This window comes from Solea solea, chromosome 19 (assembly GCF_958295425.1).
Source record: "Solea solea chromosome 19, fSolSol10.1, whole genome shotgun sequence".
In the NCBI taxonomy this organism is placed as follows: Eukaryota; Metazoa; Chordata; class Actinopteri; order Pleuronectiformes; family Soleidae; genus Solea; species Solea solea.
In genome coordinates, this window is record NC_081152.1 from 111,022 (window position 1) to 136,610 (window position 25,589).

General features: G+C 43.8%; 2 protein-coding genes across 3 annotated transcripts; one reads left to right on the forward strand and one right to left on the reverse strand.

The window, feature by feature from the left end:
* Positions 1 to 490: 490 nt before the first annotated feature.
* LOC131446615 (uncharacterized) lies at positions 491 to 4,034 on the reverse strand. Its single transcript, XM_058617980.1, has 9 exons — positions 3,627 to 4,034; positions 2,631 to 2,733; positions 2,325 to 2,553; positions 1,968 to 2,238; positions 1,698 to 1,876; positions 1,505 to 1,581; positions 1,320 to 1,415; positions 1,089 to 1,237; positions 491 to 901 (listed from the first exon to the last, which is right to left on the reverse strand). Exons 1-7 carry the CDS (start codon positions 3,909 to 3,911, stop codon positions 1,408 to 1,410), a joined length of 1,152 nt encoding a protein of 383 aa, XP_058473963.1. The 5' UTR covers positions 3,912 to 4,034; the 3' UTR covers positions 491 to 901; positions 1,089 to 1,237; positions 1,320 to 1,407.
* A 56-nt stretch (positions 4,035 to 4,090) lies between these two features.
* LOC131446616 (PWWP domain-containing DNA repair factor 3A-like) lies at positions 4,091 to 7,029 on the forward strand. Of its 2 annotated transcripts, XM_058617981.1 has the most exons (6): positions 4,091 to 4,336; positions 4,935 to 5,085; positions 5,636 to 5,731; positions 5,813 to 5,998; positions 6,123 to 6,211; positions 6,324 to 7,029. In XM_058617981.1, exons 3-6 carry the CDS (start codon positions 5,714 to 5,716, stop codon positions 6,448 to 6,450), a joined length of 420 nt encoding a protein of 139 aa, XP_058473964.1. In that variant the 5' UTR covers positions 4,091 to 4,336; positions 4,935 to 5,085; positions 5,636 to 5,713; the 3' UTR covers positions 6,451 to 7,029. The 2 variants fall into 2 exon arrangements, with proteins under 2 accessions (XP_058473964.1, XP_058473965.1); XM_058617982.1 differs by having other exon boundaries at positions 4,147 to 5,085.
* Positions 7,030 to 25,589: the final 18,560 nt, after the last annotated feature.

Sequence of the window (25,589 nt, forward strand, 5' to 3'; positions counted from 1 at the left end):
AAGTCCGACCCATCGCTCTCAACAACCGTGGTCTCATTTAGGGACCATCAACGCACAGCAGCCGTGCAATGTAGTACAAATTTAACTATTTTCAATCCTGTAATTAGGCCAGTGCCCTATAATGTAGCTCCATTTTCTTTAATCCTGTCTGTAACTATGATTGTACCAACCTTTTTACAGTAATAATCCATCACTTTTTTGAGTGATCCAGCTATTTTCACCTAATGACTCTATGCCATTACTGTAACAGTATTGCTCTGCCCCTTTTTAGGTTATCCGAAGAATGAATGAACTTCCGGACACACCAACATGCATGATCTACCATCCAGGCCTGGAGCCTAACTGTTTGAACCCATACACACTGCAGAACATGAACAACATCTACCGGGCAGACTATGGGCCTTTGCGGGGAAGAACAATACACGAGTATGTATGTAACATACAAATAAGAGGCATATTTAAATCATAACACACATAAGTGATAAAAGAATTGTGTCTTAGAAATGTTTAATAAAAACTTTTTACACAAAATGTGCACAGTGCAAGAGCAGCATTTAATTTTTTTACATTTCTATCCACTTTCCAGTCGCTACCGGCATTTAGCATACCGCAGCTTTGTCAGCTGGTGCTGGGGATATTTGGGACGACGTGTACGAGTTGTCATCCCGTCGTGTGTCGGATACGCCAGGAGTTTCCTGATCTGGCTGGACAATATGTTGGCTTCCGCCCACCCCTTGACTGAAGCGGGTCACGTGTGAGGCAATGACTTCCTCCTTTGAGGGTCTGTCATACTGGGCTGACAGGGTCTCTGGGATGGCGATCTTCCTCATGTCCTCAGCGAAAGACTCTGGGTCCTCCATCACCTCCTCGAACACCAGCCTCATCAATTCAGCCACATAGTCTTTAAAATGTAACAGAGAACCATGACATTACATTCAGACAGTAATTTCTTTACTGTGTCATTACATTTTCAGCTATTTAAATTTAAATGTGTTATTTGTTGTGTTAGGTGTTAATTTAAGTTAATAAGAAAGAAAAAAAAGCCAAAAAAAGTTTGTCAGTATTTGTAAAACATTTTAGTGACTTACTGTACGTGGGGTCTGTTTTGACCGGCTTTGCGGTGGGTTCTCCCTTCTTGGCCTTCGAATACGACACTCTGTAGACAGCTTGGCCTAAAGCTGTTGTTGCCTGCTCACGGCTGGAATTTTCGTTGTGATGCATGGATGCAAGGTACAACCTATGTAATATAAAGATTCCAATCAATGAGACAGTCTTGTTTTGATTTTTAGTTCCAACGGTTATGATGTCCACTTTGCCACCTTCTCTGGGCCCGATGTTGAGGACGTTGCACTGTAGTACAGACTTCGTCGTAGTCCCTCCTTTTCCATGTGGTAGCTACCACCCACTTCATTGCTCTGTTGAGAGAATTGCAAACACAAAGTAGAAGCAACAAATTAAAAACATATCTTTCTTCAAAGTAAAATGTCACGAGAATCCTACACACCTGAACTAGCTGGAGGTCCAAAATTTTGTTGCTGTCCATGTGCATCAAGGAATAGCTCCCAAATTTTGCAGAGTGCCCTGAAGTAAACAGAACAATATGAATTCATTTCTTGAAAAAAACTAGTGATTGATATTTTTTTTATGTTTACAAGTGGTATTTATGATTTTGATGATGGTCTGATTTTTTTCATTACCTGGAGAATCTGCACGCATGTCTCCTGCAACTTGAACTTTCCCCCCCCGGTTTCAATGTGGAGAAAAGGACCTGCTGGTCACTCTTCCACTTGTGGACGATTGCAGGTTCCAGGTATTTCCTTGCATGTTTCCGGAAGGTGTCATAATGAGAAATCTGGAGCTGCAAGGCGCGGCATAGCTAACATAACAATAATACAAACAGTGTTTAGTAATTGTTTATTGGTCGAAAGTGTCATATGATTTGGACGACAAAACATTAATAGTAATACCTTTTCCAGCTGGATGAAGGATGCACCAGTGAAATATGTAGCAGCAGATAACTGTACATTGCCAACTGGGGTGTTCTTAATCATGGGCTGACTTTGCCACTTCCTGGAGTAGTTGCATTTTGGACACGTTTGATGAAATGCAACATACGTGCCCTTCTGTTGCTGCTGCACTTCGCAATTTCTCTTGCACACTGGACATGTGTCAAAAAGCTCCCTCAGGCAGGACTCAAATACAATGCATTTTTTATCCATGTATACAGCACTTTCCGTCCTACAAATGTAACAAGACAAAAAGCATTTAGCCTCACTTCTTTGATCTGAAGTGACATGCCTAGTGAACTTGAAGTCAGTACTTACAACATTGTTGAATCATGTGTTGTTAGGGATCCGCCAGGAGTAAAGGTTGGGTCATTTGGGTCGACTTGTGACTCTGGTGAGGTGAATCCCTCTTCCTCCTCTGACTCAACACCTGCTCTTTTTTGTGGTCCAAACCCTGGCACCTTTATAGGTGTGGATGAAAACATGTACTCCGGTAGTGTGGTTTGTGTGCCAGCAGTCTCATGTGACAACACTGGTGTCTGGGTCCCTATGGAGTAGATACAATGTGTGAACATTTCATGCTCTTCAATAATTTGGTTCTTATGAAATTTCAATTCTACTTACTTTGGCTGTGCACGTGTGCTTTCAAGGTCCCAATTGACAGTTGAGTGGCACATGTTCTCACACTTGGAGCTTCTGTTTGTGTGCCCGTGTGGATAAAACGATCCTGGTATGGAAAATAGTAAAGGTTAAAACAATAATACAGATCATGCTCAAAAGACTGGCTTTCTACTTCATTAACTTTCCTGAATCTGCCCCAATTCGACTATAACTTGTTCCCTACTTTAACATAAACACACGTTTCCAACACCGCCTGAATAACGTTGTGTTTACAAGTGAGAGAGACACATGCACGCAATTGAAACGAGCGAACACGGTCCCAAACTTCTACAGCGATTCACCTGCTTAGCTCTGTGCTCCCCGGATAGTCACCCAAAATACAGCCGTGTTTATCGGCATGGAGAGACGCATACACGCAACTGAAACGAGCGAACACGGTCCCAAACTTCTACAGCGATTAGCCTGCTTAGCTCTGTGCTCCCCGGTTAGTCACCCACAATACAGCCGTGTTTACCGGCATGGAGAGACGCATACACGCAATTGAAACGAGCGAACACGGTCCCAAACTTCTACATCGATAAGCCTGCTTAGCTCTGTGCTCCCCGGTCAGTCACCCACAATACAGCCGTGTTTACCGGCATGGAGAGACGCATACACGCAATTGAAACGAGCGAACACGGTCCCAAACTTCTACATCGATAAGCCTGCTTAGCTCTGTGCTCCCCGGTCAGTCACCCACAATACAGCCGTGTTTACCGGCATGGAGAGACGCATACACGCAATTGAAACGAGCGAACACGGTCCCAAACTTCTACATCGATAAGCCTGCTTAGCTCTGTGCTCCCCGGTTAGTCACCCACAATACAGCCGTGTTTACCATACCCATACACGCAATTGAAACACGAGCGAACGCGTGTAGCTTAGCATGTAGCCGGCTATCGCTAATGCTAAACGGCAGAACGAGCACACAAAGACAGTATTACTGTTTGAAATACTTACTTGTGCTGCAGGTAATCCAGCATGTATTGTAGGTACTGCTCCTTCTTTGAGGCGAAGTGTGGTGCTGTGCCCTGCTTTGTATTGCGCGAAGTTTGTGTAACAATCCTCCGTGAAGTGGTTGCCACATACATGGAGAATTTTGGGAAATGTAGCAGGCACATTCCCATCAAAAATGAACAATATCCACTGAGCTTTTGTTTGCTCATTGGTGGGGAGCTTGTGGAGCGTCTGTCCTTGTTTACTACAACCCAGAACAGAGCAAACTGATCTTTTTTTCGAAGACATGTTCTCAACCGATATGCTCAGCAGCTACAACGAGACTAGTTCTTCTTCTGCGGTTGAATTTACGCAACCGGATGTGCCCGGAGTAGTGCCCGCACCAGGAGGAGCTACGGTGGTGAGAGGAGTGTTGAGGATTTCTGATGACATCATCAGCTTCGGGAAGGAGAAGGGTCTAGCTGCAGACCCGCAGACCACTCAACGAAACGCCCCTTTACTCAACGAAACGCCCCTTCACTCAACGAAACGCCCCTTTACTCAACGAAACGCCCCCTCACACTCAACGAAACACCCCCTCACACTACCCGACACTCTGATTGGCTCTCAAGAGACTGCGTCTGAAACGTGATGAAGTTTACGTTGACCGAGTATGAAGAGGGAACCCGAAAAAGTAACACGGTTAAAACATGGGGAAAATAACGGAGGAAAAGGTAAGAATGGATAAAAAACACATTTAGATATTGAACACTGGATGAATAGTCATTATTTGTATCCATTATATCAATTAAGTGCGGTTTATTAACCAGTTATGTCTGCATGCTGTAACGATAGGGATTGTAACAGCAAGCAAGACGCAGCGATTTTCTCCCTTTTTTCTTTTTTTTCCTTTTTTTCTTTCATTTATATGTACAGGTTATAACATTGACAATATAACATTGTCTCATCATCTCAACCAAGAAACGTATAAGATAAACTATATGACCTCTATATATTAGTATTTATCTGTTTTTTAATCTTTAAATGACAGCTTTGCTCATTTGAAAACGTGTGACCTCAGTTCTACAATTGTTAAGATAAAAGATTTGATGATGAATAATATTTTTCATGTTTAGAAATTAGAAGTTCTGTTGAATCACAGTCAACAGTGTCATTTGATTTGATTTATTTCAGTTAGCCTGCTTATATTTTAGGACAGGGAAAGTCTTAAAGGCAAATGCAGTCCAGTTCATTACTACTTGATTCTGGATTAATAATGTTTCCATGATAAAAAATACAAAATACAATTTTAATTTACATTTTCTCTTATAGAGCAACACTACGTTCAGTGAAGGAGCAGACCCTGAGCTGAGGAGATCCGACTCGGACACTTATCAGGGTCCGATCTGCACAAAAAAGGGGAGCTATGCAAAGCTTGTGTCCCATCTGCAGGGACACCAAAGGTCAATGGTGGAGTACGGTGGTAAGTCCTAAATTATCAAATATTTTTTCATTTCAACGCTGAAAGGCTTTAATTTCCCCATGAGCCTTATGTATTATGAAATGTGATGTTATTTCTGTTTGTCCTGGCCATGGATAACTGTGACCATCAAACTATTCAACTCATCCATTTGAGTATCAGAAACTCAAAATAAGTAAAGTAAAGTAAACTAATGCTGGAGCCATTTCATCTATGTGTACTGTACTTCATGTGTGTAGAATCTTAAGTCAATGTGTATTTTATTTTCACTCTTGTTGAGAATTTAGATATTGAGAAAAAGTTTCAAGATTCCTGCATTTTATAGATGCCCCTGATAATAATGATTGTTCTCAGAAATAATGTAACAATTTGCCTCTCAGGCTTATCTGTATATCCATTTAGGGCAGTGATGTTACTGTGGCCAAACAAGTTGCCAGCCAGGATGACACCTCATATCAGAGGAAGTGCAAATAATCAGGGAAAGAAAATGTCTTATTCAAAGTTCTTAATCACATCTATTCAGTGTTGCATATTATGTGTAATTTAATTTTAGGAAAGGGCCCAACAAGCCCAACAGAAGTGACGCGAGGCATGTTGTCTGTTAACCAGTGTAATCACAGAGGATCAGGGCATGCTGCAACACCTTAAAGTGAGTGACAATGGCATTTAGTGTGGTGTTTGTGTATTTGTATATGAATACCCAAACTAAAATCCTATACAATTTTTATAGAACATCATCACAGGCAACACGGTGTCTCCTTGGGCCAAGAAACAGGACAGGGTCATCCTTCTTTTTGAAGATGATGAACAAGTGGACAAAGTCATGCACTTCTTGTCTGAAGTACTCGAACGTACTGAGACAGACAAGAAGTCTGCAGATCCAGTGGCATTCGTAATGGATGTACTTTTGCCAGAGGTGAGATCTCAGACACTGACACTGATTTGTAGACTACATGTTTTATGTGACTGCATATGTCTGTCTCCTTTTAACACATGGTCACTGTCTAACACCATCTTAAATCTTAATCTTCATGCCACAGGCAACAGTATACGCCCTCGGAGCTGTTCACTCCATCTCCCTGGACAAAGCCAAGGAGATGTACATGCGTGGCACAGAGTTTGACTCAAGGTAAGCCGGATAGTTTAGGAAACTGTTAATCTAATTTTCAGTTTATATCTTATTATGTATTTGAGTGTCTTTAACGACTTAATTATTTTGCTATATCATTTTGTCTTGTCAGCGAGATAACCCAGCTTGGGGAACAGCTTCAGAGCCACATTTCCTCAAAAGCGAGGCAGAACCTGGATATCTTCCTGAGCAATTACAAGAAAGCCTTGGAGTCTAAGGAATTCCTCAGGCGCCTGTAATCCCTGGGTAGTGAATGTGTCTGCTGGATAGTCTGTTGTGTATAAAAGAAAGAAAATATATCATTCAACACTTGTATTCATTACATGGATTTGAAAGTTATACAACTTCCTGTGCAGAATCAAGGGTTTCAGTGCATTTGTTTTACTTTCATCAAAAGACCTACTGATGTCCAACTGGCTGGGTTTGATTCAGATACCAATGTTTCACATATCTTCCTGGAAATAGGTAACATCTCCTTAATGACATACTCAGCAGATCTTGTCTACTTAACTTCTGTCTACCACCACCTGGACCACACCAGCACAGAATTTAAGGAGGGTTTCTTTCAGGTTAAAAACCTGATCAAGTAGACTTTTATTAGTTCTAATCGTTGTTCTGTCCAGTTGAACAACATGTCAAACTACAGACTAATAAGACATTCAATAAATGTAGGCCTATATTAAACACACCTTTTTGTAACATACAGGTTGCCATGATGTTGGAAGTTTGCAAAAACAAATGAAATTATTCAAAGTGTGTGTTCAAAGTGGAATTTGTGATATTATATTGTATAAACGTGATATTATATTGTATAAACGTGATATTATATTGTATAAACATTGTATAAACGTGATATTATATTGTATAAACGTGATAATTATATTGTATAAACGTGATATTATATTGTATAAACGTGATAATTATATTGTATAAACGTGATATTATATTGTATAAACGTGATAATTATATTGTATAAACGTGATAATTATATCACATAAACGTGATATTATATTGTATAAACGTGATAATTATATCACAAAAACGTGATACTATATTGTGTAAACGTGATGTTCAAAGAACTTTTCCAATCGGCATTTATATATTTTAGCAGTTTGGCTATAACATTTCATACTTTACAAAGTGACATTAATTATTCACAAATTTCACAGAAAGTACATTTCTGTGTTCACAAAAGTCAACACGAGTATTTATTCTTCTCTATTCCTGTCGCACACCGGGATAAAAGTCTCTGTCAACAAGTGTCTATGAGATACGCGTGTGTAAATAAAGTTTCAATAAAAGAAGACGTTATCACGTTAGTAAACGTCATCACGTTTCAGACGCAGTCTCTTGAGAGCCAATCAGAGTGTCGTGTAGTGTGAAGGGGCGTTTCGTTGAGTAAAGGGGCGTTTCGTTGAGTGAAGGGGCGTTTCGTTGAGTAAAGGGGCGTTTCGTTGAGTGGTCTGCGGGTCTGCAGCTGGACCTACTTGTCGGGAAGTGCAGATCCGCTTGGCAGAGCCCAGGACAACAATACAACACTATTTTCTCAGCAGTGGCTGAACTGTTTGTTCTGAAACTTCAGGGTTTCATAAACGAGGTAATGACGCAGATACACACACAAACGCAGCGTTAATTGGAGCTTCCGGTCTTTGTCGCCTTTCAGACAAATCATTCAACTTAAAAAAGAAAACATGATGTCATCATCACTACTTGCGATGCAATAGTCAAATAGAAGCACTGTCAATAAAAAGGTAAACATGTTGCATGTATTATTTGTGAAATGCGGCGTTGTTTGTAGTTTAGTGTGTTTCCGCGTTTTCACGGCAGGGATGGCGTCTGCTGAGACGCTGGTTCCGCGGCTGCTGTGCGTTTGGCGCTGCGGCGGCGGTACGTGTCGTGTTTGCGCTGACTGTGTGCCCCGCCGCGCGGCTTAAGTGAGGACCGACACGCGCCGGGCCGAGGTGGGATCTCGGTGCCGTGTGCTGTGGCTGCGGTACGTGTCGCAACTGAGGAGCCTGGTGGTTCAGCGGCTGCGGTGCGCGTCGCGCCGTTGTGCGGATATGGAGGGTGCGCCTGTGCACTGCGCCACGCCGCGCAGCTTAAGTGAAGAACGACACGCGCCGGGCCGAGGCGGGGCCGGGCGCACCGCACTTTTTTTATTAAGTTAATGTTGAGAATGTATCTTGAATGTATCTCGGTTTGCGCGGGCTCCGCGGCTGCTGTGCGCTCCTCGGCTGCTGTGCGCTCCGCGGCTGCTGTGCGCTCCGCGGCTGCGGTTCCGGTGCCGTGCGCTGCGGCGGCGGTACCTGTCGTAACTGGGGAGCCTGGTGGTTCGGCGGCCGCGGTGCGTGTCCTCACTTAAACTGTGAGGACTGTACTCATGAGTTTATTTGTCAATGTGTGCCGTGATTTCATAGCGCTGTCCACGGTGCTGAAATGAGCCTCGGTGTCGGCAGCGTCACAGGGTGACCTCATTTTATATTTCCAGATTGTGGCTATGTTTGCACTGAGTGTGTTTCTTTAATTTCAACAATGTAGCCATAATGGTCTCCAACAACGGTGAACAAAACAAACGCCACAGAAGCTGCAGTGCAAACTCCACCCACCTATAGCTGCAGAGGAAAAACTACATGTCTACTATAAACTGCTTTCTATATTCCTTCCTGGTTGGATTTAAACACACATCTGCCAATTTATTAGGTACACATTTTCTGTTTATGAACACACTGATTGAAGGAGCCAATCACATGGCAGTAAGTCATTGCATTTAGGCAGGTAGACATGATCAGGACGCCCAAATCAAGTTGAAACAGACTATCAGCATTAGGAAGAAAGGTGATTCAAGGAGCTTTTAATGTGGCATGGTTACTGGTAGTATTTTTACAAACTGCTTGCACAACCACGGTGTGACAAACAGAAAATATCCAGTGATGCCATGTTGAGGTCAAAGATCAGCAGAAAGGCCATGCTAAGAAAGCAAAAGGAACTCAAATCAGCGCAACCAAAGTGTGCAGAACACCATCTGAAGGCACAACACATTGAACCTTGCCGAAAAATGACTGCCTCCGACGGGAACGCGCATCGGTTAAGAGGTAGTGAGCGTAGGTCTACTGGTAGATATAATACTGTATACAGGGTACACCCTATAAGTCGTTGTTTGAAGGAGCGATACTGACCAAATTCATTGTACATGCACCTGTTTTCCTCGACTGCTAATGCTGAAAAGATAGAGAATGTAAGCCCTAACAATCCAGAGTTACAGGGTGCAGTCACTTCTCGGCAGGCCCTGCCGAAATGTGACAGCACCCTGTAACTCTTTATTGCAAGAAGCAATATTGACCAAATTCACTGTACATGCACCTGGTTTCCTCTACTTTCCTCTCCTCTACTGATTCTTCCAATTAGCCACTCACAGTGTGACTCCTGGCTGCTGAGTTAGTTAGCACCAGTTAGTTACTAGAAACCCAAGCCTTTTTAGATGATTTATATTAATAAATGCACCATTAAATAACGACTTAAGTATCATTAATTATTTAAATTAATAAATAGCCTTTTCAATAATTACTTACATCACATTGGTTTTCTTAGGTTACAAAATACTGACCTGGGTTTTTTTCGTCATCACTTAGTAACAACAATAATAATAATAATAATAATAAGAATAATATTCAGTGGAGCTCCACTTCAGGTTTTACTTGATACCCATTCCAAACTAAATGTTTATTTAAATATTATTTTAAATGTCATATGATAAAAAAAAGTGTTAAAGTTTGAGTGTACACTTACAATTAAGTGTTAAGTGTGTTTGTTTCTGTTTGGTTGTGATGAGTTTCTGTTGTACTCACACCAGCAAACCGAATCCAGTTCAGTCCGTCCATGAATACCAGTCCGGGTTTTGTAGCAGGTTTGCGTTGATGCTGCAAACAGAGAGTGAGACACAAACAGGTGACTGTGATCGTTTCATTAAAGACAAGAGATGAGAAGAAGACTGATGTCAGTGAAGAAACAAGGAAACAAAGTAACGTCAAACTTACATCTGTGATCTGTCCCTCTGGTGCGGCTGTCAACACAGGAGTTTAAATATTGGCACAATGGTCAGCCAATCAGAGGGGTATTCCAGAAAGCAGGTTCAACACACTCTGAGTCTATCCCTGAACTCTGAGTTGACTTACTCTGAGTCGGGAAACTGAGTATCCGGTTCCAGAACAGCTGATCTGAGTTAGTTCAATCAACTCTGAGTATGTTAACCTCGAGGTACGCGCGTGCACAACCACTGAAAAAAGCCATCATCAATGGAGCCCCGATACCACGAGTCACCATGACAACCGAGAAAAAAAAGATCAACATATTTCAGTGCGAAGGAGTTGGAGATCCTTATGCTGGGCTACGGAGAATATGAGCACATATTTCGCCGCGAATGCAACACAGCTGCAGCAGCGAAGGAGAGAGAGACCGCATGGGAGAAAATTGCTGCCCGAGTCAACGCGTAAGTTTGAACGTACTATTCCATTGACGTAACATTTAACCGTAAGATCATAACATAGTCTATAGTTATGAATATAAGTAGGAATGAAATCTGAGTTTTTCATTTAGGTGCAATCCAACAGGAGAAAGGAGGACTTGGAAGCAGCTCAAAATGAAACATAAAAACATCATTCAAAAAGGTAAGGCATATTTTGCTAGGCTATGATTGCACCTCACTTTGATTTATTTTTTTATTTTTAATTGACTAAGGCTATTAAACGTAACGTAAATATTAATTCAGATTGCAAACATTGAGTTCTGCTCAGCCAACAGAAAGAAGGCAGAGGCCCGAAAAACGGGTGGAGGGCCACCTCCACCACCTCTGTCAGAGGCTGAGGAGCTGGCTCTCAGCCAATACAGGGGTCGCCCTGTGGCTGAAGGCATCCCTGGGGTAAGCTCATCTGAGCCTGTCACCCCCAGGACACAAGTGCATACATCAGATGCAAGTATACACTTATGTATTTTTTTTAAATAAAACTTTTTATGTATATATATATATATATATATATATGAGGAGGAGACGACGACGCTGTCTGCTGCCACAGGGAGAGATCCGGAGGGGCCTACTGAAGTGTGTCTTAATATTATGTATAGCTACTGGCACTGCTCTACCCATTCATATTCATTTACATTCTTGAGTGGAATTTGGAGTTTGACATGTACACTGAAGTGATGAGCATAGATAATGGACAAACTAGCACATTCTTGTCCTTCAACAGAACATGGCTGGGCATCACCAAGAGGAGGGTCCATCAACTTCTAGAGCACAGCTTGACACAGTGAGATTTTCAGTCAATACCATGTTAAATCTGTATATAGAACTGCAGGAATTAAATGTCGTCCATATGTTTCCCAGTTGCCGGTAAAAGAGTTGTACAGGGTGCACCTAATGAAAACCATTCAAAAAACCGAGAAAGAAATGGTGTACCTGGACCGGCAAATCAGAAAAACAGACTTGTAAATTCTATTACTTGAACGCCAGTTGAGGTGGGTGCATTGTCATGGTGAAACAGGTGAATATGTGAAATATGTTAATAGTTGGAACTATATTACAAATCCTGACTGTTGCTTTTGTACTTTTAGAGAATAAAGAAGAACCAAATCACGTGTGAATTTGTCTTTTAATTTTAATCAAAACGTCTAATCTGGGTCGGAAGATTCTCTCACGACGTAATGCATTTCTAATAAATACGGCTTCGATGTCGATTGGATTTCTAATGAATGGGCAATCCATGTCTAACTGCTTTCTTGTGTGGGAGAAGACAGGTAGAAACTCTGGGTTTCTTATAGTAAACCTGCCAGCGAGCAGGTTATGTTCACAGAGTAAGTTACCGCAGTAACAGACCCAGAGTTTAAGTTACCTCTCTTTCTGGAACGGATAACTCAGAGTTTCCCTCATCTCAGGGTTAACAAACTCAGAGTTCTCACATAACCCGCTTTCTGGAATACCCCTCAGGTGTGAAAGCTTGAAATGTTTGGGGCGGGGCTTATTATTGAAAACATGTGCGCTGTGACTGAGGAGCCTGGTGGTTCAGTGGCTGCGGTGCGCGTTGAGCCGGAGTGTGGATATGGAGTGTGCGCCTGTGTGCCGCGCCACGCCGCGCGGCTTAAGTGAAGACCGACACACGCCGGGCTGAGGTGGGATCCTGGCGGGGCCGGGCGCACCGCACTTCCTTGTATCTAAAGAAAAAAAGAAAAGAATGCATTTGAAATTGTATTGTAGCTTGAGCATGCACATGAGTTCATTTGTCAATGTGTGCCGTGATTTCATAGCGCTGTCCACGGTGATGAAATGAGCCTCGGTGTCGGCAGGGTCACGGGGCCACCTCATTTTATATTTCCAGATTGTGGCTATGTTTGCACTGAGTGTGTTTCTTTCATTTCAACAATGTAGCCATAATGGTCTCTGGTTTTATGAAGTTAATGTTGAGAATGTATCTTGTCTGCGGGGAATGAGTTACTTCAACTTTAACCATTTAGGAAACCAATTAAGTCTATTAACTCAAACAATTTAAGCATACAAAAGTATTTGATTTGAGTACAAGTAACTCAAGTATTTGTTGTTAAAGTAACTTGGGTAAAGTGCATTGTACTAATTCCATTCAGTTAATGAAAACTACTAAGTATGTGACACTTATGTGAAACGGATTTATCTGAACTGAAATGATCTTCTTTATACAAATGTTAATACTTAAGTTGAATTGACTCTTTTCTTTCTACTAAATCAAATTATTACATTCTACTTCTGACAACTTCAAATGGAGAGCGTAGATCAGTGTGTGAGCCATTAAAACCTGATTGTGAGGACCAGAGACACATGGTGAGTTTCAAAGGGAACTCCTGCAGGAACCTGATCTTCATTCACTACTGCCACCAGGGCCACTGCCCCTCTTGGGTTGCTTCCAACTCATCCTGAAAAGGGAACAAACACATGTTCAGTGTTTTCAGTCTATTCAGACAAATCATTCAACTTAAAAAAGAAAACATGATGTCATCATCACTACTTGCGATGCAATAGTCAAATAGAAGCACTGTCAATAAAAAGGTAAACATGTTGCATGTATTATTTGTGAAATGTGGCGTTGTTTGTAGTTTAGTGTGTTTCCGCGTTTTCACGGCAGGGATGGCGTCTGCTGAGACGCTGGTTCCGCGGCTGCTGTGCGTTTGGCGCTGCGGCGGCGGTACGTGTCGTGTTTGCACTGACTGTGTGCCCCGCCGCGCGGCTTAAGTGAGGACCGACACGCGCCGGGCCGAGGTGGGATCTCGGTGCCGTGTGCTGTGGCTGCGGTACGTGTCGCAACTGAGGAGCCTGGTGGTTCAGCGGCAGCGGTGCGCCGGAGTGTGGATATGGAGTGGCTCGGGAACAAACACACGTTCAGTGTTTTCAGTGTATTCAGACAAATCATTCAACTTAAAAAAGAAAACATGATGTCATCATCACTACTTGCGATGCAATAGTCAAATAGAAGCACTGTCAATAAAAAGGTAAACATGTTGCATGTATTATTTGTGAAATGTGGCGTTGTTTGTAGTTTAGTGTGTTTCCGCGTTTTCACGGCAGGGATGGCGTCTGCTGAGACGCTGGTTCCGCGGCTGCTGTGCGTTTGGCGCTGCGGCGGCGGTGCGTGTCCTCACTTAAACTGTGAGGACTGTACTCATGAGTTTATTTGTCAATGTGTGCCGTGATTTCATAGCGCTGTCCACGGTGCTGAAATGAGCCTCGGTGTCGGCAGCGTCACAGGGTGACCTCATTTTATATTTCCAGATTGTGGCTATGTTTGCACTGAGTGTGTTTCTTTAATTTCAACAATGTAGCCATAATGGTCTCCAACAACGGTGAACAAAACAAACGCCACAGAAGCTGCAGTGCAAACTCCACCCACCTATAGCTGCAGAGGAAAAACTACATGTCTACTATAAACTGCTTTCTATATTCCTTCCTGGTTGGATTTAAACACACATCTGCCAATTTATTAGGTACACATTTTCTGTTTATGAACACACTGATTGAAGGAGCCAATCACATGGCAGTAAGTCATTGCATTTAGGCAGGTAGACATGATCAGGACGCCCAAATCAAGTTCAAACAGACTATCAGCATTAGGAAGAAAGGTGATTCAAGGAGCTTTTAATGTGGCATGGTTACTGGTAGTATTTTTACAAACTGCTTGCACAACCACGGTGTGACAAACAGAAAATATCCAGTGATGCCATGTTGAGGTCAAAGATCAGCAGAAAGGCCATGCTAAGAAAGCAAAAGGAACTCAAATCAGCGCAACCAAAGTGTGCAGAACACCATCTGAAGGCACAACACATTGAACCTTGCCGAAAAATGACTGCCTCCGACGGGAACGCGCATCGGTTAAGAGGTAGTGAGCGTAGGTCTACTGGTAGATATAATACTGTATACAGGGTACACCCTATAAGTCGTTGTTTGAAGGAGCGATACTGACCAAATTCATTGTACATGCACCTGTTTTCCTCGACTGCTAATGCTGAAAAGATAGAGAATGTAAGCCCTAACAATCCAGAGTTACAGGGTGCAGTCACTTCTCGGCAGGCCCTGCCGAAATGTGACAGCACCCTGTAACTCTTTATTGCAAGAAGCAATATTGACCAAATTCACTGTACATGCACCTGGTTTCCTCTACTTTCCTCTCCTCTACTGATTCTTCCAATTAGCCACTCACAGTGTGACTCCTGGCTGCTGAGTTAGTTAGCACCAGTTAGTTACTAGAAACCCAAGCCTTTTTAGATGATTTATATTAATAAATACACCATTAAATAATGACTTCAGTGTCATTAATTATTTAAATTAATAAATAGCCTTTTCAATAATTACTTACATCACATTGGTTTTCTTAGGTTACAAAATACTAACCTGGGTTTTTTTCGTCATCACTTAGTAACAACAATAATAATAATAATAATAATAATAATAATAATAATAATAATAATAATAAGAATAATATTCAGTGGAGCTCCACTTCAGGTTTTACTTGATACTCATTCCAAACTAAATGTTTATTTAAATATTAGTTTAAATGTCATATGATAAAAAAAAAGTGTTAAAGTTTGAGTGTACACTTACAATTAAGTGTTAAGTGTGTTTGTTTCTGTTTGGTTGTGATGAGTTTCTGTTGTACTCACACCAGCAAACCAAATCCAGTTCAGTCCGTCCATGAATACCAGTCCGGGTTTTGTAGCAGGTTTGCGTTGATGCTGCAAACAGAGAGTGAGACACAAACAGGTGACTGTGATCGTTTCATTAAAGACAAGAGATGAGAAGAAGACTGATGTCAGTGAAGAAACAAGGAAACAAAGTAACGTCAAACTTACATCTGTGATCTGTCCCTCTGGTGCGGCTGTCAACACAGGAGTTTAAATATTGGCACAATGGTCAGCCAATCAGGTGTGAAAGCTTGAAATGTTTGGGGCGGGGCTTATTATTGAAAACATGTGCGCTGTGACTGAGGAGCCTGGTGGTTCAGTGGCTGCGGTGCGCGTTGAGCCGGAGTGTGGATATGGAGTGTGCGCCTGTGTGCCGCGCCACGCCACGCCGCGGCTTAAGTGAAGACCGACACGCGCCGGGCTGAGGTGGGATCTCGGTGCCGTGTGCTGTGGCTGCGGTACGTGTGGCAACTGAGGAGCCTGGTGGTTCAGCGGCTGCGGTGCGCGTCGCGCCGTTGTGCGGATATGGAGGGTGCGCCTGTGCGCTGCGCCACGCCGCGCGGCTTAAGTGAAGACTGACACGCGCCGGGCCGAGGCGGGGCCGGGCGCACCGCACTTTTTTTATGAAGTTAATGTTGAGAATGTATCTTGAATGTATCTCGGTTTGCGCGGGCTCCGTGGCTGCTGTGCGCTCCGTGCGCTCCGCGGCTGCGGTTCCGGTGCCGTGCGCTGCGGCGGCGGTACCTGTCGTAACTGGGGAGCCTTGTGGTTCCGCGGCCGCGGTGCGTGTCCTCACTTAAACTGTGAGGACTGTACTCAGGCCAGTAAACTAACCTGATCTTCATTCACTACTGCCACCAGGGCCACTGCCCCTCTTGGGTTGCTTCCAACTCATCCTGAAAAGGGAACAAACACATGTTCAGTGTTTTCAGTGTATTCAGACAAATCATTCAACTTAAAAAAGAAAACATGATGTCATCATCACTACTTGCGATGCAATAGTCAAATAGAAGCACTGTCAATAAAAAGGTAAACATGTTGCATGTATTATTTGTGAAATGTGGCGTTGTTTGTAGTTTAGTGTGTTTCCGCGTTTTCACGGCAGGGATGGCGTCTGCTGAGACGCTGATTCCGCGGCTGCTGTGCGTTTGGCGCTGCGGTGGCGGTACGTGTCGTGTTTGCGCTGACTGTGTGCCCCGCCGCGCGGCTTAAGTGAGGACCGACACGCGCCGGGCCGAGGTGGGATCTCGGTGCCGTGTGCTGTGGCTGCGGTACGTGTGGCAACTGAGGAGCCTGGTGGTTCAGCGGCTGCGGCGGCGTCGCGCCGTTGTGCGGATATGGAGGGTGCGCCTGTGCGCTGCGCCACGCTGCGCGGCTTAAGTGAAGACCGACACGCGCCGGGCCGAGGCGGGGCCGGGCGCACCGCACTTTTTTTATGAAGTTAATGTTGAGAATGTATCTTGAATGTATCTCGGTTTGCGCGGGCTCCGTGGCTGCTGTGCGCTCCGTGCGCTCCGCGGCTGCGGTTCCGGTGCCGTGCGCTGTGGCGGCGGTACCTCTCGTAACTGGGGAGCCTTGTGGTTCCGCGGCCGCGGTGCGTGTCCTCACTTAAACTGTGAGGACTGTACTCAGGCCAGTAAACTAACCTGATCTTCATTCACTACTGCCACCAGGGCCACTGCCCCTCTTGGGTTGCTTCCAACTCATCCTGAAAAGGGAACAAACACATGTTCAGTGTTTTCAGTGTATTCAGACAAATCATTCAACTTAAAAAAGAAAACATGATGTCATCATCACTACTTGCGATGCAATAGTCAAATAGAAGCACTGTCAATAAAAAGGTAAACATGTTGCATGTATTATTTGTGAAATGTGGCGTTGTTTGTAGTTTAGTGTGTTTCCGCGTTTTCACGGCAGGGATGGCGTCTGCTGAGACGCTGATTCCGCGGCTGCTGTGCGTTTGGCGCTGCGGTGGCGGTACGTGTCGTGTTTGCGCTGACTGTGTGCCCCGCCGCGCGGCTTAAGTGAGGACCGACACGCGCCGGGCCGAGGTGGGATCTCGGTGCCGTGTGCTGTGGCTGCGGTACGTGTGGCAACTGAGGAGCCTGGTGGTTCAGCGGCTGCGGTGCGCGTCGCGCCGTTGTGCGGATATGGAGGGTGCGCCTGTGCGCTGCGCCACGCTGCGCGGCTTAAGTGAAGACCGACACGCGCCGGGCCGAGGCGGGGCCGGGCGCACCGCACTTTTTTTATGAAGTTAATGTTGAGAATGTATCTTGAATGTATCTCGGTTTGCGCGGGCTCCGTGGCTGCTGTGCGCTCCGTGCGCTCCGCGGCTGCGGTTCCGGTGCCGTGCGCTGTGGCGGCGGTACCTCTCGTAACTGGGGAGCCTTGTGGTTCCGCGGCCGCGGTGCGTGTCCTCACTTAAACTGTGAGGACTGTACTCAGGCCAGTAAACTAACCTGATCTTCATTCACTACTGCCACCAGGGCCACTGCCCCTCTTGGGTTGCTTCCAACTCATCCTGAAAAGGGAACAAACACATGTTCAGTGTTTTCAGTGTATTCAGACAAATCATTCAACTTAAAAAAGAAAACATGATGTCATCATCACTACTTGCGATGCAATAGTCAAATAGAAGCACTGTCAATAAAAAGTTAAACATGTTGCATGTATTATTTGTGAAATGTGGCGTTGTTTGTAGTTTAGTGTGTTTCCGCGTTTTCACGGCAGGGATGGCGTCTGCTGAGACGCTGATTCCGCGGCTGCTGTGCGTTTGGCGCTGCGGTGGCGGTACGTGTCGTGTTTGCGCTGACTGTGTGCCCCGCCGCGCGGCTTAAGTGAGGACCGACACGCGCCGGGCCGAGGTGGGATCTCGGTGCCGTGTGCTGTGGCTGCGGTACGTGTCGCAACTGAGGAGCCTGGTGGTTCAGCGGCAGCGGTGCGCCGGAGTGTGGATATGGAGTGGCTCGTTCCAACAACGGTGAACAAAACAAACGCCACAGAAGCTGCAGTGCAAACTCCACCCACCTATAACTGCAGAGGAAAAACTACATGTCTACTATAAACTGCTTTCTATATTCCTTCCTGGTTGGATTTAAACACACATCTGCCAATTTATTAGGTACACATTTTCTGTTTATGAACACACTGATTGAAGGAGCCAATCACATGGCAGTAAGTCATTGCATTTAGGCAGGTAGACATGATCAGGACGCCCAAATCAAGTTCAAACAGACTATCAGCATTAGGAAGAAAGGTGATTCAAGGAGCTTTTAATGTGGCATGGTTACTGGTAGTATTTTTACAAACTGCTTGCACAACCACGGTGTGACAAACAGAAAATATCCAGTGATGCCATGTTGAGGTCAAAGATCAGCAGAAAGGCCATGCTAAGAAAGCAAAAGGAACTCAAATCAGCGCAACCAAAGTGTGCAGAACACCATCTGAAGGCACAACACATTGAACCTTGCCGAAAAATGACTGCCTCCGACGGGAACGCGCATCGGTTAAGAGGTAGTGAGCGTAGGTCTACTGGTAGATATAATACTGTATACAGGGTACACCCTATAAGTCGTTGTTTGAAGGAGCGATACTGACCAAATTCATTGTACATGCACCTGTTTTCCTCGACTGCTAATGCTGAAAAGATAGAGAATGTAAGCCCGAACAATCCAGAGTTACAGGGTGCAGTCACTTCTCGGCAGGCCCTGCCGAAATGTGACAGCACCCTGTAACTCTTTATTGCAAGAAGCAATATTGACCAAATTCACTGTACATGCACCTGGTTTCCTCTACTTTCCTCTCCTCTACTGATTCTTCCAATTAGCCACTCACAGTGTGACTCCTGGCTGCTGAGTTAGTTAGCACCAGTTAGTTACTAGAAACCCAAGCCTTTTTAGATGATTTATATTAATAAATACACCATTAAATAACGACTTAAGTGTCATTAATTATTTAAATTAATAAATAGCCTTTTCAATAATTACTTACATCACATTGGTTTTCTTAGGTTACAAAATACTGACCTGGGTTTTTTTCGTCATCACTTAGTAACAATAATAATAATAATAATAATAATAATATTCAGTGGAGCTCCACTTCAGGTTTTACTTGATACTCATTCCAAACTAAATGTTTATTTAAATATTAGTTTAAATGTCATATGATAAAAAAAAGTGTTAAAGTTTGAGTGTACACTTACAATTAAGTGTTAAGTGTGTTTGTTTCTGTTTGGTTGTGATGAGTTTCTGTTGTACTCACACCATCAAACCGAATCCAGTTCAGTCCGTCCATGAATACCAGTCCGGGTTTTGTAGCAGGTTTGCGTTGATGCTGCAAACAGAGAGTGAGACACAAACAGGTGACTGTGATCGTTTCATTAAAGACAAGAGATGAGAAGAAGACTGATGTCAGTGAATAAACAAGGAAACAAAGTAACGTCAAACTTACATCTGTGATCTGTCCCTCTGGTGCGGCTGTCAACACAGGAGTTTAAATATTGGCACAATGGTCAGCCAATCAGGTGTGAAAGCTTGAAATGTTTGGGGCGGGGCTTATTATTGAAAACATGTGCGCTGTGACTGAGGAGCCTGGTGGTTCAGTGGCTGCGGTGCGCGTTGAGCCGGAGTGTGGATATGGAGTGTGCGCCTGTGTGCCGCGCCACGCCGCGCGGCTTAAGTGAAGACCAACACGCGCCGGGCTGAGGTGGGATCCTGGCGGGGCCGGGCGCACCGCACTTCCTTGTATCTAAAAAAAAAGAAGAAAAGAATGCATTTGAAATTGTATTGTAGCTTGAGCATGCACATGAGTTCATTTGTCAATGTGTGCCGTGATTTCATAGCGCTGTCCACGGTGATGAAATGAGCCTCGGTGTCGGCAGGGTCACGGGGCCACCTCATTTTATATTTCCAGATTGTGGCTATGTTTGCACTGAGTGTGTTTCTTTCATTTCAACAATGTAGCCATAATGGTCTCTGGTTTTATGAAGTTAATGTTGAGAATGTATCTTGTCTGCGGGGAATGAGTTACTTCAACTTTAACCATTTAGGAAACCAATTAAGTTTATTAACTCAAACAATTTAAGCATACAAAAGTATTTGATTTGAGTACAAGTAACTCAAGTATTTGTTGTTAAAGTAACTTGGGTAAAGTGCATTGTACTAATTCCATTCAGTTAATGAAAACTACTAAGTATGTGACACTTATGTGAAACGGATTTATCTGAACTGAAATGATCTTCTTTATACAAATGTTAATACTTAAGTTGAATTGACTCTTTTCTTTCTACTAAATCAAATTATTACATTCTACTTCTGACAACTTCAAATGGAGAGCGTAGATCAGTGTGTGAGCCATTACAACCTGATTGTGAGGACCAGAGACACATGGTGAGTTTCAAAGGGAACTCCTGCAGGAACCTGATCTTCATTCACTACTGCCACCAGGGCCACTGCCCCTCTTGGGGCTGCTTCCAACTCATCCTGAAAAGGGAACAAACACATGTTCAGTGTTTTCAGTGTATTCAGACAAATCATTCAACTTAAAAAAGAAAACATGATGTCATCATCACTACTTGCGATGCAATAGTCAAATAGAAGCACTGTCAATAAAAAGGTAAACATGTTGCATGTATTATTTGTGAAATGTGGCGTTGTTTGTAGTTTAGTGTGTTTCCGCGTTTTCACGGCAGGGATGGCGTCTGCTGAGACGCTGGTTCCGCGGCTGCTGTGCGTTTGGCGCTGCGGCGGCGGTACGTGTCGTGTTTGCGCTGACTGTGTGCCCCGCCGCACGGCTTAAGTGAGGACCGACACGCGCCGGGCCGAGGTGGGATCTCGGTGCCGTGTGCTGTGGCTGCGGTACGTGTGGCAACTGAGGAGCCTGGTGGTTCAGCGGCTGCGGTGCGCGTCGCGCCGTTGTGCGGATATGGAGGGTGCGCCTGTGCGCTGCGCCACGCCGCGCGGCTTAAGTGAAGACCGACACGCGCCGGGCCGAGGCGGGGCCGGGCGCACCGCACTTTTTTTATGAAGTTAATGTTGAGAATGTATCTTGAATGTATCTCGGTTTGCGCGGGCTCCGTGGCTGCTGTGCGCTCCGTGCGCTCCGCGGCTGCGGTTCCGGTGCCGTGCGCTGCGGCGGCGGTACCTGTCGTAACTGGGGAGCCTGGTGGTTCGGCGGCCGCGGTGCGTGTCCTCACTTAAACTGTGAGGACTGTACTCATGAGTTTATTTGTCAATGTGTGCCGTGATTTCATAGCGCTGTCCACGGTGCTGAAATGAGCCTCGGTGTCGGCAGCGTCACAGGGTGACCTCATTTTATATTTCCAGATTGTGGCTATGTTTGCACTGAGTGTGTTTCTTTCATTTCAACAATGTAGCCATAATGGTCTCCAACAACGGTGAACAAAACAAACGCCACAGAAGCTGCAGTGCAAACTCCACCCACCTATAGCTGCAGAGGAAAAACTACATGTCTACTATAAACTGCTTTCTATATTCCTTCCTGGTTGGATTTAAACACACATCTGCCAATTTATTAGGTACACATTTTCTGTTTATGAACACACTGATTGAAGGAGCCAATCACATGGCAGTAAGTCATTGCATTTAGGCAGGTAGACATGATCAGGACGCCCAAATCAAGTTCAAACAGACTATCAGCATTAGGAAGAAAGGTGATTCAAGGAGCTTTTAATGTGGCATGGTTACTGGTAGTATTTTTACAAACTGCTTGCACAACCACGGTGTGACAAACAGAAAATATCCAGTGATGCCATGTTGAGGTCAAAGATCAGCAGAAAGGCCATGCTAAGAAAGCAAAAGGAACTCAAATCAGCGCAACCAAAGTGTGCAGAACACCATCTGAAGGCACAACACATTGAACCTTGCCGAAAAATGACTGCCTCCGACGGGAACGCGCATCGGTTCAGAGGTAGTGAGCGTAGGTCTACTGGTAGATATAATACTGTATACAGGGTACACCCTATAAGTCGTTGTTTGAAGGAGCAATACTGACCACATTCATTGTACATGCACCTGTTTTCCTCGACTGCTAATGCTGAAAAGATAGAGAATGTAAGCCCGAACAATCCAGAGTTACAGGGTGCAGTCACTTCTCGGCAGGCCCTGCCGAAATGTGACAGCACCCTGTAACTCTTTATTGCAAGAAGCAATATTGACCAAATTCACTGTACATGCACCTGGTTTCCTCTACTTTCCTCTCCTCTACTGATTCTTCCAATTAGCCACTCACAGTGTGACTCCTGGCTGCTGAGTTAGTTAGCACCAGTTAGTTACTAGAAACAGAAGCCTTTTTAGATGATTTATATTAATAAATACACCATTAAATAACGACTTAAGTGTCATTAATTATTTAAATTAATAAATAGCCTTTTCAATAATTACTTACATCACATTGGTTTTCTTAGGTTACAAAATACTGACCTGGGTTTTTTTCGTCATCACTTAGTAACAACAATAATAATAATAATAATAAGAAGAATAATATTCAGTGGAGCTCCACTTCAGGTTTTACTTGATACTCATTCCAAACTAAATGTTTATTTAAATATTAGTTTAAATGTCATATGATAAAAAAAAAGTGTTAAAGTTTGAGTGTACACTTACAATTAAGTGTTAAGTGTGTTTGTTTCTGTTTGGTTGTGATGAGTTTCTGTTGTACTCACACCATCAAACCGAATCCAGTTCAGTCCGTCCATGAATACCAGTCCGGGTTTTGTAGCAGGTTTGCGTTGATGCTGCAAACAGAGAGTGAGACACAAACAGGTGACTGTGATCGTTTCATTAAAGACAAGAGATGAGAAGAAGACTGATGTCAGTGAAGAAACAAGGAAACAAAGTAACGTCAAACTTACATCTGTGATCTGTCCCTCTGGTGCGGCTGTCAACACAGGAGTTTAAATATTGGCACAATGGTCAGCCAATCATGTGTGAAAGCTTGAAATGTTTGGGGCGGGGCTTATTATTGAAAACATGTGCGCTGTGACTGAGGAGCCTGGTGGTTCAGTGGCTGCGGTGCGCGTTGAGCCGGAGTGTGGATATGGAGTGTGCGCCTGTGTGCCGCGCCACGCCGCGCGGCTTAAGTGAAGACCGACACGCGCCGGGCTGAGGTGGGATCCTGGCGGGGCCGGGCGCACCGCACTTCCTTGTATCTAAAGAAAAAAAGAAAAGAATGCATTTGAAATTGTATTGTAGCTTGAGCATGCACATGAGTTCATTTGTCAATGTGTGCCGTGATTTCATAGCGCTGTCCACGGTGCTGAAATGAGCCTCGCTGTCATATTAAAACTCTTTTCCAGATGAGGCATTGCTACAACGATGACTTTGACAGTGTGTGGGTGTCACCATCCTCTTTCACTCACTTGAGCTTCACTAAAGAGTGCAGGTCGTCTCTCTTTTAGTTCGGCAAGGAGGAGCTGAATTCACAGTTTCTTCATGCCCGAGTGCTGCATATGTTGATGGAGACCTGTGACATAAAACACAAAGAGCTACTGATGGTGCTACGTCTGTTTTTCACTAGACTACTCATAGATATCAGTACATCAACTGACAGTTAATGTATTATTTATTTGAACTTACAATTGTACATTTATATTCAAATACATACACAAATATGAAAGAACTGTACACTATAGTGGCGGTGATTGACTGAACATCATATGTTGGGTGCACATTTAAACACAGGATCCAGGCAGCTTTCCAAGTTGCAATATTTTATTTCCAAGTAAACGGTAGTCGGTGATGAGGGGTAATGGTGGATGATTCTGTCTATATGAAAATGATAAAGGAAATATTACAATCTAGAAAGTATCAAATATACAATAAGAAATGAAGTTGTCTTAGACTAACATCAATAATACATCCACTCTTACTTCCCTCTCTTTAGCAAAGGATTAAACTCAGGAATCTAGTATAATGACACACAAGCAATAAGTAAGTCTTCATACAAGATGTAGTATCAACCAAATGAATCATTAAATGAGTGAACGTCCATAAAACTCACAGCCAGTGTCCCTTTGTTCTCGTGGATTGTTTGGAGGGAAAATAGGGGGGTCAAAGGGCGGAAGGGGCGGGTTATATAGGATTAGGGGTGTGGTCCAGGTAGGTGTGCCAGTGATGAGGCAGGTGAGGAGGAGACTTGGGATTTTAACAAATACATATACAATGGCCGTGCCACTTTAATATAAACCTAAAATTCGAAGGTAAAATCAATTATTAGTAATAATATACAAAGTGTTTACATTAAAAACAAAGTAACACGTCAACCACAAATCTATGGATCACACACCAAGCATCTGTGAGACGTCTGAGCCAGCGGATCATTTCATCAGGACAGGCCGAGGTAACGCTGCTCTGCCCTGGGCACTGTGAGCACCGAGCGTCCGCAGAGGCGGAGCTGATCACCTCCGACAACGTACCGCGCTGAAATCAGTTCCAGGTTGGATATTCAACAGACATTCGCTCCAGATCCAACAGCACCCTCCTCCTTCTCCACCCCGAGATAGGTGCACGATCACGGCTTGTACAAAGTCCGACCCATCGCTCTCAACAACCGTGGTCTCATTTAGGGACCATAAACGAATTACCGTTAAAAATGGATTAAAAAAAATGATGGGAGGTACTAAAATGGAATAAAAAGAGGTGTGTCCTGACTAGGCAGTCTAGTTCTATGTTGCTGCACTGTTTTGGAATCTTTAGGGTCACATGGCCTGGACGCGATTGAGATAAAATGCTAATATTTGCATTAAAGAAATGATTGAAAGTAAATCAAGTATTTAAATGGAATATAAAGAGGTGTGTCCTGACTAGGCAGTCTAGTACTATGTTTGTACACTCATTTGGAGTCGTTGGGTCACATTGCCTGGAAGCTATTGAGCTAAAATGCTAATATTTACATTATTAAAATTATAAAAAAAATAAATGAGGTAATTAAATATTAGTTTAATGTCATATGATCAAAATTAAAGTGTTAACGTTCGACTCTACACTTAGATTCAAGTGTTAAGTGTGTTTGCGGTTTGTTTCTGTCTGGTTGTGATGACTTTCTGTTGTACTCACGCCAGTAAACCGAATCCAGTCTGGGGTTTGTAGCAGGTTTGTACTGTAGCAGGTTTGCATTGGTGCTGCAAACAGAGAGTGAGACACAAACATGGGACTGTGATGGTTTC

Excerpts from the sequence above, each read along its gene's own strand:
- LOC131446615 (XM_058617980.1), bottom strand. The coding sequence starts at position 3,911 with ATGTCTTCGAAAAAAAGATCAGTTTGCTCTGTTCTGGGTTGTAGTAAA. Across the intron at positions 2,554-2,630 it reads AGCACACGTGCACAGCCAAA|GGACCCAGACACCAGTGTTG; the intron begins GTAAGTAGAATT and ends TCTACTCCATAG. Across the intron at positions 1,877-1,967 it reads CCTTCATCCAGCTGGAAAAG|CTATGCCGCGCCTTGCAGCT; the intron begins GTATTACTATTA and ends TTGTTATGTTAG.
- LOC131446616 (XM_058617981.1), top strand. Across the intron at positions 5,999-6,122 it reads TGGATGTACTTTTGCCAGAG|GCAACAGTATACGCCCTCGG; the intron begins GTGAGATCTCAG and ends TTCATGCCACAG. Across the intron at positions 6,212-6,323 it reads GGCACAGAGTTTGACTCAAG|CGAGATAACCCAGCTTGGGG; the intron begins GTAAGCCGGATA and ends TTGTCTTGTCAG.